This window comes from Phasianus colchicus, chromosome 17 (assembly GCF_987193195.1).
Source record: "Phasianus colchicus chromosome 17, bPhaCol1.hap1.1, whole genome shotgun sequence".
Taxonomy (NCBI): Eukaryota; Metazoa; Chordata; class Aves; order Galliformes; family Phasianidae; genus Phasianus; species Phasianus colchicus.
The window spans coordinates 7,898,486-7,913,342 of NC_143452.1; the positions used below are offsets into that span (position 1 = coordinate 7,898,486).

A 14,857-nucleotide genomic window follows, 5' to 3' on the forward strand; every position below is an offset into this window, starting at 1 on the left:
TGAAAGTGGGATGGGAAATTGCTGGAGTAAATTAAATGTGCACAGTATACAGAGAGTGTTATTAAGGGAAAGGGAGGGCAAATGGAAAATCGATTTGGGGAGTTCACTGTAGCGGTGTAGCCTGAACTTAAAAAAATATCAAAGGGATGTGATCTCCAAGGGCTGCTGAACACACCGGTCCTGGTAATTGTCCCAGAGGCACTGATCAGAGCATCCAGGAAGCCTTCCATCAGGAAACCAGAAATAATTGCAGGGGATGGCAGGAGGGTATTAAAACTCCATTGAATTGCGATGGCCTTCATGAAAGGTGTCTGTCCATCATCAGAGCTAATCTCTGTCTGTTATGATTTCTGAGATGTCCAGCCACCATCAGAGCATCTGGATCCTGGTGCACTTTATTATCAAAGTTACTGAAGCCAGCACAGATCTTCTCACAGAGAAATCAAGGCTTGCCCTCCTCCACTCATTAAAGATCACACGGTGCTTTCAGCCAAATTAGCACTGTGAGCCTCCGTGCCAGACTCACTCTAGGTCAGCTCCATTGCTGCCGCAGCAACTTCCCTGGGCAAGCAAAAGTCTTCTTCCCCTCTCCCACCCTCACCTTCCCCCTGCAGGGAGAGCTGGGTGAGCTGGGTGCTCAAACCAAACCTGAGCCACGCTTTAGCAACAGAATTCAGTCGAGATTTGGTATATTGCTTAGACACAGTCGGTGCTCTCAGGATGGTTTCTGCGTTAGATCTTCTTGTCCCTTAGGCTGAACGGTGCTGAGTCTGTCATAAGTAGATATGGTGATGCTTGCAGGGCTAGGGAAAACTTGCTTGCTGTGGGTTTTTCAGTTTCACTTCAGTCATCGCATCCTGGGTCACAGGGACAAGGCAGACTGGAAGAGTTTGAATGCTAAGCAGAAGTACCATGCAGCCAATTTTGCCCCTGCTTTGTGCCATCAGTGGTAGGGCCACCTGCACTGACATCCCAGCTTCCCCTCTGTGAAGGCAGCCAGGGCAGTGAAATCCAAAACAGCCCAAGGAGTTCTAGCAGCATTTATCTGCAAGACTCCCAGGGCAAAATGAATCAAATGAGCTGGCTAAGGCTATACTCAGAAGCAGTGGTACAGTGTGAACCCATCAAACTAATCCTCTCCATCTGACCTTGCAAATCCAGGGCACTTAGTACAACATGATCTCAAGTTAACCCTTTGTCTTGGCTTTGGTGCTGATGCTGCAATGCATCGGAACCTCCACATCCATCATTCAGAAGCTCAGAAAGCGAGGACCTAGATAAATCTCTCTATTCTGAAAAATTAATCTATCACTGGTATATTGCAGATGTTAAAACGCACATAAAGCAACACCTTATTTAAAATTCTGTCTAGAGTGCTTAGGATAACATCAAAATTTTCATCTAGACTAATAGACTCTTCATATTTCCCCCAAGTTCCACCTTCTCTGGTATCATGTACTCATCAATGAAAGCCTCTGGGCTGGGGTTTTTTGGTGGGGATTTCTCTTTCTTTCTTGAAGCAGAAGCATCTCATTTCCTTAATTTCTTTTTGCTATTTTCAATATATTATAAAGAAGTAGTTTAGCCAAATACTCCTTGGAATACAGCAGTTAAATGTTGATGCAGCAGTTGCACATTCCCCTCTTTTACTTTATTTTTTTTGTTAATACCCTTATTGCTATTTCAATCTTAACTCGGGCAATAGATCCATTTCTCCACTGAAGTCAGTTGTGCTGTGCTAGTTTACATCTCCTGGGTGTAAAGTCTGAGGATCCTTTGCAGTGCATCAGTACCTGCTCTGCGAAAACCTCTGCTTTCTCCACATCAGACTGCTGAAATTATCTGAAACGTTGCATGGTTTGCAATACTCGGATATGAAAATTTCAATTTCCATTTTTCCTGAGCCTACTGCTAAACTGCACTCAGGTGAAAGAACCAAAAATACCAGGAACCTGAGCACAGTAACACCCCGGTACTCACACAAAACTGCATTTGTACATGAAGCAATTGCAGATTATTTCAGCAGCATGCGAGGCAGTGTCCCTCAGGGCAGCTAGGGCTCATTCAGCCTATCTCAGAAGTTGTGGAGGAGTGTAGACATTCATCCCAGAAAATAGGTAACATGAAAACAGCGCAATCACTTTGCTTGGTCCCAGAATTCTATTTTCGTGTTCGGTGCTGGTATCCTGATGTGCTGTGTCTCCAGAAACTTTCGAAGCTGATCAAAGACATTGTTTTAGAGGGAGACCTATGCAGTGCCTACAAGATGAAAGGGTGAGATCAATCATTGAAGAACTTACATAGGAGTTATGAAAGAAGGATTTCCAAGGCTCCTCCAGAGTTTAAGATTCCCTTAAAAAAGAGAAGCAGAAATGGGAAAGAATATAGGCAGGAAAGCCCATGGAAGCAACACCTGAAATGCTAGTGAGGGGAAGGTTTGTGTAGCTTTGTATCCAGAATGTAAACTTAATAAAGAATTGCTGAAGCAAAGCTACCTGAGAAGGGAAGCAGTGGGCAAGCCTGAGCAGAGCTGTTGGATGTGTGCATGGGGTGAGAAATTAAAAATACCACGCTATTTCTGGAGAAGCTGGTCCTTCCTGCTAGGCAGGGCATCACTTTGTGTAGCTGGGTCACAGTCAGGCAAACATGGCTCATTATCAGCAAGAGGCTGGAGGACCAAGGCTCCTGTGCTGTGGCACCCCTGATGGCTGGGACAAATGGGGAGAGGCTGAAGAACTGTACATTGGGACATACTGTTGCTGCTGTGAATTAGGAGCAGCCCCACACATTTGATGATGATTGACTCTCACTGTAGGCTTTGAGCAAGGACCCTTCACTCAAGTTGGACTGACTGTGGAATGGGTTATAGAGTTGGGCTTTCCTTTGAGCAGTGTAATAGTCTACAAATCTACAAACTGGCTAGCTGGTGCTACAGTGAATGCTAACCAAGGGATTACTCAATTTATTTATTTTTTCCTTCCAAGCCCTCTTCTTCCTCCTTTTAGCTACCTTTTCAGATGGTTTTTCCTCTTCAAAACAGCAGTTACCAGAATTTGTACTAACAGCCTGGCATCACCTCCTTGTATTTTTAGAATTTGACTAAAGACATTGCTGTAGGCTACAAATCTGCAGAGCTGAACCTCCACATTCTGCAGGAGTGAAAAACAGCACCATTATGAGGCTTGGGGAAGTTTTAATAATGCCTCTTAAAGCAAGGGACCGTGAATGTGCAGTATGTCCCTAGTAAGGTCCAAGGAGGGAGGGAGAAAATCCTGGTTTATTGAAATTGGGAGGCAGAGTGGGGACGGTCCACAGTATCATATCTTCTGCTTCCCAAGTGATGGGCATCAGTTCTTGTTCGGCTCAGGTATACCCCCGGCCAGCGGCACTGGCACTCTGCAGATCTACCTAATCGACATCAACGATAATGCTCCTGAGCTCCTGCCAAAGGAAGCACAGATCTGTGAAAAGCCGAACCTGAATGTCATCAATATAACAGCCGCAGATGCTGACATCGATCCAAACGTCGGGCCCTTTGTCTTCGAGCTGCCAAGTGTGCCATCTGCGGTGAGGAAGAACTGGACCATAACACGACTGAATGGTAAATGGGGCAGGCAATCCTAAGGACATTTGGACTCTGATTCACTAATGAGGCCACGTGCAGTTTCAAACTTCCAAACTTTCCGACTTTTTTATCTGATTTTTATTTTTTAATGCACATTATGGCTGACATTATAGACAAGATAGTTAATCAGAAATGATTTGTATCAGACCTGCAGCATAACTCTAAGAGCCTTGGCACTTGGCTTTTTTTAATGCAGTTCATAATTATGAACGGTTATCAGTACTGAACAGAGTATAAATCATCCATAATGGCCAAGGGGAAAAAAGCTATTATCAGTCTTCCTTATGTTCCAGTGTAATTGTCATAAGCCACAATCAGGATCAATGTTCATTTCTCTGACCATAATTGCATAAAGGAAGCCTTTTAATTTACCATAGAACCAGGAGGGCTAGGTAAGTGTGAAGATTATCAGTATGTGAAGGATTTTTATATTGCAGCATGCAACCACAATTGGCCCTAATTGCTCCTCTGATTATTAGTATTTTCAGCAGAGGATTGAAAACATCATGGAGCCCAAAGGCTGGTTTTGCCTTCAGACCTGGTCCCCGTCACTGAGAGGCCTGTGCCTGTGTGGTTTGAGGCTCAGTCCCACAGCTCTGATACCCAATGGGAGGGAACTTGAGAAGGACTAATGCAACTGAGCAAGTCAGGGATGGTGTTTGGGCTTCCCAAATCCCCCAAAGAGGGTGGGCATGGCTTTGTGAGTCACGGCTGTCCGTGTCTACCACGTATTTGTCTGCTTTGGTCACTCCAGGTGATTACGCCCAGCTTAGTTTACGGATCATGTACCTGGAAGCCGGTGTGTACGATGTGCCAATCATTGTGACGGACTCAGGAAACCCCCCCTTGTACAACACGTCCATCATCAAAGTGAAGGTGTGCCCGTGTGACGAGAACGGTGACTGCACCACCATTGGGGCGGTGGCTGCTGCAGGACTGGGCACGGGAGCCATCATCGCCATCCTGATCTGCATCATTATCTTGCTAAGTGAGTACCGCAGGGGGTGACACCACCGAGGGATGTCACGTTTCCCACCAAGCTCCCATTTGTCTCATTAAATGCTTTATTTCCTAATGAGCCATACAAGCTCTGTGCAAAGGACTGAGCCGTGAGCTCTGGGCTGTGGGTGGTGACTGGCGTGTGTGCCAGATCTTCTTTACTGCAATGTCAGCAGGGTAAGCATGGGCTGCACACTTCAGACGTTCCTTTTTAAGGCTTCCAGTAGCTTTACAAATACTCATTACATCTGACAACATCCTCTAGGTTGTGAGTATGATATGATTCTCCATGTTTCGCAGAAAAGTGGTTGGATGACTCGTCTCAAATCCTATAGCAGAGTGCTCCACAGCTCTGGGGTCACTGCCTGTCCCTGTGTGGCTGTGGATGTACTGGTTCCCAGTTCCTGATGCACTGGTTATGAGAGTCTGTCTGGCCCCTGACAGAGCCAGTGCACAGCTGCAATTTGCAATCCCAAAAGAAAAAAGCAATTAGTTAATCTCATTGTTTGTAAAATTGCAATGGACTGTAGAACCAAGGTCAGTTTTGAGTGTTTGCAGAGGAAGGACTTCCAGTTTGGGGGAGCACTCAGGCTGGGGGTGATGTAAGATAACACAGAGCCACAGCCATCTCAATTGCCCAGCAATGCCATTAGTCCTGGATTTTCATGAGCATTGCCAACAACCATGTGTGCACACATTTTAAAATAAAAATGATATCATTATAACTTCAAGCAGGAGTTGGCACAGTAGGGATAGATAAAAACGAGTGCCGAAATGAACAATGAGGTAAATATTCATCAAGAAACACAGGATGAAACCATGGGGCTCCCATTAAAGCTAATGGGAATTATGGTGCTAAATCACATTTAATTTTTACCCCCAATGTGTGTAAACAGGGAACAGACAGAGCAACGTATGCTACAAATGTCACCTAATGCAGTTATGATATGGTACATTAAGAGAGTGGGTCATCTCTGGGCACATATCCACCCTCCTGGGCCAGCAGTGGAATACATGGCCATGTAATTGATTTGCCCCGTCAGTCTGGAGAGGGAGCAGCAAAGCTACTGGCTGTGCCGTCCCCGTTCCTCATCCAGCACATCCAAGCAGGCACAAACATCTCCACGCACAGCTACGATGTGCACATTCTGACTTCCCTTGGATGTGTTGGTCCCAGCAGTGAAATTTTGATGCTGTCCATTCACGATGCACATTTGCTGTGATTGCAAGCACCTGCAGGCTTCAGCACCCCATGGAAGATTGACTCCTAATGCTGAATTCATAGAGGATGGGGACACAGGAAGAGTTTGCACCACAGATCACAGAGGTGATAAAACACACGACTTCCTTCTGCTGCTCTCGCTTAAATCCAGTGCTAAAATACGATTTAAACAGTTGAAAATCCTATTGACTGAAATTAACATCAGCTGAAGGACGTTTGATTTAAGAGATTCCTCTTTTCATTTTCAGATACATTATCCCTTTTTAAATTACGGGTTTTATTACAAAAGCTTATTTTTACATTCATTGTAATTCTAATTGACTTTTTTTTTTATCTTCAAGAGCTGCAAAGCACTGCATCAGTGATGAAAAATGTAATTTGCAATGAGTGGAGTTTTTCAGCTACATCCTTCTGTTGTTTTGCCTCCTTTGTATATATTTTATATCATGACCCCTGAACAAAAGCCTGAAAAAAGGCAGATGGATTTTTTTGTGTGCACTATTTGTCCATTTTAGAGTCAGAGTGTCAAAGTTTGATGGCTTGAAAAGAAAGAAGCAGCGAGGGGATGGATCAGAGGGTGCTCAGGTGAAGGAAGTTTCTGTCTTTACCTTTGCTCAAAGGGTTTTTCTTCTTCCTAATACCTGATGTATTAGCTGCACAAATAACACAGTTAGCAGAAGAGCAATGCAATAAAAAAATTGTGAAGAGTGAAGACAATAGATTTCAAGAAAAACTACATGCAGAGTGAAAATGGGTCTAACAGCAGTAATAGCACTTCCCATTTCTACAGAGTGAATAAAAGGAAGGAGAGTGCACTACATCCGCTATTGACACTTTGAAGGTCTTGATTTTTTTTCAAGGTATCTGTAAAGGCGTTAATGGTACAGTTTTTTCCACAAGTGCATGAAAAAGTAGCATTTAAAAAAAAAAAAGAAAGGAAAAAAAAACTGGTAACCATTATAATATTGTCTTTGTGGACTAGGCAGGTATCTTGTTGTGAGAGACTTGAAAAGGAAAGATGAGAAAAGGACTTCAATAGTCTGCTAAACAGCTGAGGTTTTATATTGCAGATAAGAGTTACATTTTCTTTCCTTTTCATTTTTCTCTCTTGAATAGATGCAGGATAAGCACTATCTGAAAACAATTCTGTTAGCTAGCAGGAAAGGATGGCAGCCAATTGGCACACAATGGCAGTAATTAGCTGTCCATCCTCTTCTGCTCACTTCACTGAATTCCTGTTGGGTATAAACACTTCGGTGCTGGGAGAGAAAGCACACATCCTCCTGACCCATCTCCCTCTGCAGTGGAGCTGCTGGTGAGGCTGCCCACCCCAGCCCCTGTGATCTGCACGGCAAAGGGAAGGAAAGCCCTGCAGAACACAGATTGGTGGGAAACAGCATCTGTTTGTTCTCCTTGTGCAGCTAAAAACACAACAAAAGCTTGGGATCGCCCATCCCACTTGGGTTTGCTTTCTGTTGTCTGCATGGCTGAGGTCAGCCCAAGTGAGATGGAGTTGTGCCACACGTTCCCACCTCCACTGTCTGTTCATCTCCCCCTTTGGCAGGTGCCAAATCACAAGCTAACGTCCTGTCTGATGTGATTTTAGAAGTTTAGATAACTTATTATCTCACTTACCAAAGAAGAATATGAATGAGCCCAAATTGGATTATGTGACCCAGCATTACTCAGCTTCCTCAAAGCAGACTTCCTTTACAGACTGTAGGCGGATCAGCAGAACAACTGTCACAGCAATGGCTCACAGGCTGTGCTGCTGTCAGAACACCACTCATGCACAGGTGTTGTTCATTTGTCTGAACCTGTTGGCTTCTCGGCAGCTCTGTGACCCTTCCTCCTTTGCCTTTGTTTTATGCCCTTTGTAGAAAAATTCAGGATTTAGGCCAAATCTCTTCAGAAAGGTGACGTTTTCACACTTGCCTCTTGCTTTCCCTTTGATTGTGTATTTTACTTCTGATAAACATCAGCTCAATCAACATTTGTGATGGAGCTTAAGGAACTGTTTGGACTGGAAGCCTGTCATAGTATTCACAGCTCCCACTGATCTCTCCCTTACAAATGAGAACATGCGATAGGATTACATTTTATTCCTCTTACTAACAACCAGTGAAGTTTCTCCCCCAAACTGGCTCTGGTCTGTAATCTACATCGTAAGTCACACCATATGCAATTAACTCAGCATTTGCTCAGCACATGCTGACACATGCAGAGGATTCTTGCACGGGAGATGATTTAAAACATCGCTAGCCCTTATTACCAGTGTGAGCATTGCCTTTGTAAAATGGCACTACTGCTATAGAGGCGACATTGAGTTCCTCTCCGTGTGGTTGCATGAAGCAGGACAGGTTCTTGGTGCAGGTGAGGGGTGAGGAGGTGCCAGCACCCTGCCACGCAGCACTGCTCACCCGGCCCCTCTGCTCTTACAGCCATGGTGCTGCTGTTTGTGGTGTGGATGAAGCGTCGGGAGAAAGAGCGGCACACCAAGCAGCTCCTCATTGACCCCGAGGATGACGTGAGGGACAACATCCTGAAGTACGACGAGGAGGGCGGTGGAGAAGAAGATCAGGTGAGAGGGGCCAAGGGCAGCCATGCAATCTCTCTCAAAAACAGCAGAATCCCCATCCCTTCTGGTCATGTACTCCTTGTTGTGGGTTGTGTTCCCGCTTGTTTGTGCCTGGGGAGCTTTATCAGCTTCCTTGCCTCTCATGCTGAGGGCACTGTTTGATCCCCACCTAATGGAAGTGAAGGGCCTGTGACACTCTCAGAAATGTTGCTCATGAAAATGATGTGACTGCACCACGTAACAGGGATCCGGGTCAGGGACTTTGCCCAAAACTTGCAAAGTTCTTACTCAACAAAAAAATCCCTCGCAAGTAACGTTTCTTTTTTCTCATCACTGACAAGTTATTTATAAATACTGCTCCTGGAGATTCAATCATCCCCATCTGAGCACAAGAATAGTTTTACCAGCAGAACAAAGTACTGTTATAAACATCCAAACTAGCTGAGTATCTGCTTTCAGGCAACCGCACCATGGGCTTAAATATTTTAGAAAGGATTCGTTAAAAATAACAGCTGAGGAAGAGCAGCAAAACACCATTACCTCCATGAATACATTTTTAATGAAATATTACCTGGTTCTCATTCCTTGAAAGAAACCTATTCTGTTGGGATTTTTCACAAGCAGAAAGAACATAATTACTTTAAAAGACCTACATGCATAAATGCAGTACATATTTTAATGTTTTTACTTCTGTACAAGTGTAATTGGAATAACACGGCAACCAGCGCTCTGTCATTCCATTATATTCTGAATTTTATCCAAAAGTAATGCACACATCTATGCATATGTAAACCAAAGCTGATTTTTTATCCCAAAGATTTCAACACTGTGTTAAATATTCAAAAAGTATTTAAATATTTGATTTAACTTATGTTTTAAGATACACTCTTAGGAAGTCAGTTTTATGAGGTTAGGTTCGCCTGTAATTTAGAGAGATAGAGATGCCACATACCCAGGGATGAGATCTGGCATTGAGCTTCAGCTGAGAAAGGATTAAACCCTTTGGCTTCACTGCATGTCCCTGCAATGTCGGGAAAGTAACTACCTGAAGGAAAAGCCCTTGGTTTCACTTCGTGCCTTTCCATTTGTCACAGGATTACGACTTAAGCCAGCTCCAGCAGCCAGAGACCATGGATCACGTGCTGAACAAGGCACCTGGAGTCCGAAGGGTGGATGAGAGACCGATCGGTGCTGAGCCACAGTATCCTATAAGACCAGTAATCCCCCATCCTGGGGATATTGGTGACTTTATAAATGAGGTATCTTCTTCAAGGTGTCCTGTATCACATATTAAAAGCTTAAGCAGCCCGCACCAGCTGTGCACCGCTTTCCTGGCTGTATTAATGAGCAAGAGATGCTATTCCTCACACAAGGAATCTAATTAGAACCAGGGGAACAATTCCCATGAGCAAAGAAAGCAGGAGTTGGCCTAAGAAAGGTACCATTGCTACAGAAAGCCAAAGTACAAACAGAAAACCCAGGATTTCTGGTTTGTGGATATCAAAAATGCCATGCTTCTCAGCACTCAGGAAGGCATTGCAACAGGGAAGTGCTGGAGTCACCATCCCTGGTGGTGGTCAAGAAATTTGGAGATGTGGCACTTAGGGATATGGTTCAGTGGGCACAGTGGGGTGGGGTTGGACTTGATGGTTGTAGAGGCCTTTTCCAACCTCAATGATTCTATGACCTGATCCTGCCCTGTTTTGCATTGCTCTGAGTGATGTAGTTGCTGTCAGTATAAACACTGGCTGGATGTTCTCTCACAATGTGGCCAGGAAGACAAATGCTTTGCCCAACATCAGAGCACCATTTGTGGCTCCTGGACTTGTAATTATTTCACCAGTTTGCATCTTCTGGTTTAGACCTCAAAGAGTCTGCAGAGCACAGACATTCATCTCCAACCACATCTTCCTTTATTTTATGTTAGATTATTGCTCCTTTACCAACTTGTACAAACATCTATTCATTTAGCATTTCCCATCTCGTTTTTTAGTTTTAAAATGAGCGATTGACTGGTTACAAGCCAATCAATGCATTATTTCCTCTGAGACAAAAAAAACACCATCCATTCGTGAGTCAAAAAAAAAAAAATCTTAGAGTGATTTAGTTCTGTTATTATATCAATTTTCTGCTGTGTTTTTTTCTTACTCTCATCTTTAAAATTCCTTCTTCCTTTGCTCCTGCCTGTCCATCACACTCACATTCACACACATCTGTGCACAGGAAGGCTCTCTCTTGCATATGAGGGAACTGAGTTGGAGAAGAGGAGGCTCAGAGGAGACCTTATTACTCCCTACAGCTCCTCCAAGGAGGTTGGGGCGAGGTGGGGATCAGCCTCTGCTCCCAGGTAACAGCGATAGGATGAGAGGTGGCAGCCTTAAGTTGTGCCATGGGACGGTCAGGTTGGATGTTAGGAAACATTTCTTGTCTGAAAGAGTAGTCAGGCATTGGCACAGCTGCCCAGGGAGTGGTGGGATCACCATCCCTGGAGGTGTTCAAGAAGAGGGGATGTGGCACTGAGGGACGTGGTCTAGAGCAGTCACAGACAGCAGTTGATGGTTGGACTAGATGATTCTGATTTCCTACCTTAATGATGCTGTGATTTTATGCCTTGGTTGTTTGTGCAGTGGGACGCGCTCCATCTCCCCACTCTGAGCCTAGAGAACTCTATTCCACCACGCATTCCTTGGTGCTGGGCAGCAGGAAAGCCATCCTTTGTGTTACGACCGCAATCCCTTAGCTTTGCACCCACACCTCCCTGCACCCTTCCCCATTGCCATGGCAGACACTGACACATCCCTGTACCCCTCCAGGGCCTGCGTGCGGCGGACAACGACCCCACAGCCCCCCCGTACGACTCACTGCTGGTCTTTGACTACGAGGGCAGCGGCTCCACCGCCGGCTCCGTCAGCTCCCTCAACTCCTCCAGCTCCGGGGACCAGGACTACGACTACCTGAACGACTGGGGGCCGCGCTTCAAGAAGCTGGCGGACATGTATGGAGGAGGCGAGGAGGATTGAACTGACCTCACTTATTTAAAAAAAAAAAATACAAATAGAAGAAGGAGAAGAAAAAAAAAAAAAAAAAAAAACGATTAAAAACAAACCCACAGACAACATTAACGAGAAGAGCCGATGCAGAAGCAAGAACTGTACAGATGTGGCAGCTTTTTTAATTAATATCCCCTGCTGACTGTATTGTTATTTTTAGTGGTGATTTAGGAGGTTTCTTTTTTTTTTTTTTTCCTTTTCTTTCCTTTTCAATTTCTTTCTTTTTTTTTTTTTTTGTTAGGATATTGAGCTGTCTCGCATGAACACTTGTCTCTGCTGCAGGTTTTTTTTTGGTTCTGGTTTTTGTTTTTAATGTCAGCTGGGATATTGCTCGTTTATCTGCTTTATGACTAAAGAGAGTGAAAGGCACTCTGTCTTAACTTGAATTTCTTAGAACAGAAGCACTGTTTTTAAAATATATATATATATATTTGAAAGTGCCTTTTGGTGCATGTATCAGATTCCCTTCAATCTCAGGAGTGATGAAAACTAACACACAACCATCCTGGGCAGCACTCCCTGTGACCCTAAGCCAGTTCTATCTGGGAAGGAGTTAACAAAAAGGAACTGTGGAGATTGTTTCTTTTCTTTATTTTGCCTTTTTTTTTTTTTTTTTTTTTTTTTTTTTTAAGGGGGTGACTCACTCTGGGGTGGAGAGGCTGGGGTGGGTGGGAGGGGGTTATGTTTTGAGTGAAAATCTTAACAGCCATCTTTAAGCCTCAGCAGGTGGTGAACCAGTCATCATGTTGTATATAACTCAGTGTTATCAGATGCAAAATACCGACTAGGGGCTCTGCTGTAACCTGGTCACACTCAATGTAGCTGCATAGAACTATAGCATTGATAAAGCCTTTGGTTATCGCGACAGAACTCTCCAACAGCCCTTGCCTACACCCTACAAGTAAATCGTGAATTGACCAAAGGCCCACTTGTTTGTTTTTATGCTATCGGCGTGTTTTGGCTCCCACGAGCGATGTAAATACCGGCGGGGTTGCGTGGTGCTGCCCACGGCCCCGGCCGCTCCCCCACCTGAAGGAGGGCACGAGGAGCGCGGGGCACCGCTGCCATCCGCGAGGATGGAGCTCAGCCAGTCCGATGTGAATGCCTTGGAGCATCCGTAGCCAAAGCTCAACACCATCACGTAACTCAGCTAATGTGTGTCCGTTCTATTCGATGGGTAGGCACTGCTATCTGTAGTAAATGTTTTTGGGTTGTTTTGTTTTGTTTTGGATTTTTTTTTTTGGAGAAGAGCAGCGAGGGCCTGTTCAGTATCTTGTGGTTAATGTGCTCGAGCATTGCCAAGCAAGCGAGAGGTTTTGCAGCATCCAGGCGTAACTCCACATCAGTATTATAAATGGTAGCATACTACCTAGTTTATATGTAGGATCAGTTTAACCAATAACAAATAGTTATTAGCTTTTTTTATTACATTTTTCCTTTACTGATTTGGACTAGTGGGTTTCTGTCTAATGTTTGTAAAATGATTTAGACTGCATGGATGTGTAATATAAACCACATTTAATGGATTATGAGCCACTTAATTAATGTGCTATGAAATCTTGGATTACCTGTGTTTTATATTCTGCAGACGATTTTGCAGTGGGTTCGCTACAAATTGTAAAAGTGCTTAGATCTATTTTCATTTAAATCCAAGAATGTGCACAGTACCGGAAGGTGATTATCCAGGGGATAATCGCGCTTTTTTGATATCTTGATTAATTCTCAAGTTGAATGCCAAGAGTTAACCAGGGGGGGGCGGGGGGAGCGAGCGCATGCACCGAGAGAGCGCGAGAGTGAGAAGCAGAGAGCTTGTGCCGGCGAGTGGGCCTTGTTTCAGAGGGTGCAGACTGGGCTGCAAGATCGTCTCTATCGATTTTTGAAATGCTCCTAGTGCATTTTATATTTCACTGTATCATATTTTCTATAAAATGCAATTTCTGTAAATTAACGAGCATTTGAAATGTGTCTTGTATGAAGTGGAATGTGGTAAAAGTCTGCCCGAGGGGACTCGCACGTCACCGGTCCGTTATTGACCCCCAGGATGTGACCTTTCCTTTCCCCTTGGTCGCTCGGTCCGTTCGTCCTTTCCCTGCCTACAGAGCCGATACGAACGCTGGAGGACGCACAGAGAGCAGCATGCACCCATCCCCGTGAGCAGTGCTGGTACCCAACGCCTTTCCCATTTGTGTCCCAGAGCTCACACACCCTGCATGGCCACACTCCTGGCTGCCCTCCCCCCAGCAGCCTGCACCACTCTGTTCCAGCATTCCTGTTGCTTTCACCAACCAGAGTTTGCCCCCCTGCAGAAACTCCCCGCCCACAGCAGTAAGTAATGAAAATGCAGTCGGTGCCCCTCGCACAGCAGCATTCTGTGCCCTGCTCTGTAACCTCAGCACGTGGCTCTGGCCGCTGGTGTCCCCATGCAGGGCTGTAGGGCCATATAGCGCTGAGCTCCTTCCTTCTTGGCCAGTCAGGAGATGCCATCAGCCTTCAGCTCGTCTGAGCAGTTCAGGTTTTTAAGAACATTTACGCAACCTAAGTCAAATGAAACTGTTTGAGTGATTAAAAATAAACCATTGGAAACTTTTTTTTAAGAAATCAGCGGATATTTTTCTGCAGCGTTAGCAATCCAGCCGCTCCAACCCCATAAGCCTATAAATCAAACTAGTTGATTATCTTTCGACCCAGTTCTGCTCAGCCTCCCTCCATAGGACCACCTCCTGCTCCACCACCACCCTGCAGTGCCACACATGCAGCCCCTTCCCTTCGGTGGAAAAGGCAGAAGGTAAGCAAGCAGCACCTCGAGCAACGTAAATCAGAGAATCACAGGATGGGTTGGGTTGGAAGGGACCTTAAAGCCCATCCAGTTCCAATCCCCTGCCGTGGGCTGGTTGCACCCCAACAGATCAGGCTGCCCAGGGCTCCTTGCAGATCCCTTTTTGCAAATCTTTCTGTGCGTTAATATTGTATCTGCTTTATAACCCAGCTAAGATAGCATCCCAAGCCTTTCCGGTTGGGTAGGAGGAAAACTTTCTTCTCAGAAGGAGCGGTGATGCAGTGGCACAGCTGCCCAGGGGGTGGTGGGGTCACTCACCATCCCTGGTGGTGTTCAGGAGGTGTGGAGATGTGGCACTGAGGGATGTGGGCAGTGGGCACAGTGGGGTGGGCTGGGGGTCTTAGAGCTCTTTTCCAACCTTAAGGTTTCCATGATTAAGGATCTGATAGAAGTGGCATTGCTTCACACTGGAAGTGACTGCAGCTTACCAGGAGCCAAGGTGGGAAAGCGCCAACATAACCTGACTGTACTCTTAAAGGTCACTCAGGCTTGCTCTGTGATTAAATAAATGCAAGATTAAATTTTAGAAACTAAGTGGTTCTGACCC

General features: G+C 45.1%; 1 protein-coding gene across 2 annotated transcripts in view; it reads left to right on the forward strand.

The window, feature by feature from the left end:
- The window catches only part of CDH4 (cadherin 4), a 416,262-nt gene extending 404,788 nt beyond the window's left edge, over positions 1–11,474 (forward strand). For both annotated transcript variants that reach the window (XM_090152060.1, XM_031590256.2), the window contains 5 exons: positions 3,368–3,601; positions 4,380–4,613; positions 8,288–8,427; positions 9,519–9,683; positions 11,238–11,474. In XM_090152060.1, the coding sequence (XP_090008186.1) occupies positions 3,368–3,601; positions 4,380–4,613; positions 8,288–8,427; positions 9,519–9,683; positions 11,238–11,444 (980 nt within the window). In that variant the 3' untranslated portion in view covers positions 11,445–11,474. The remainder of the gene's footprint in view (positions 1–3,367; positions 3,602–4,379; positions 4,614–8,287; positions 8,428–9,518; positions 9,684–11,237) is intronic.
- The last annotated feature ends 3,383 nt before the right edge of the window (positions 11,475–14,857 follow it).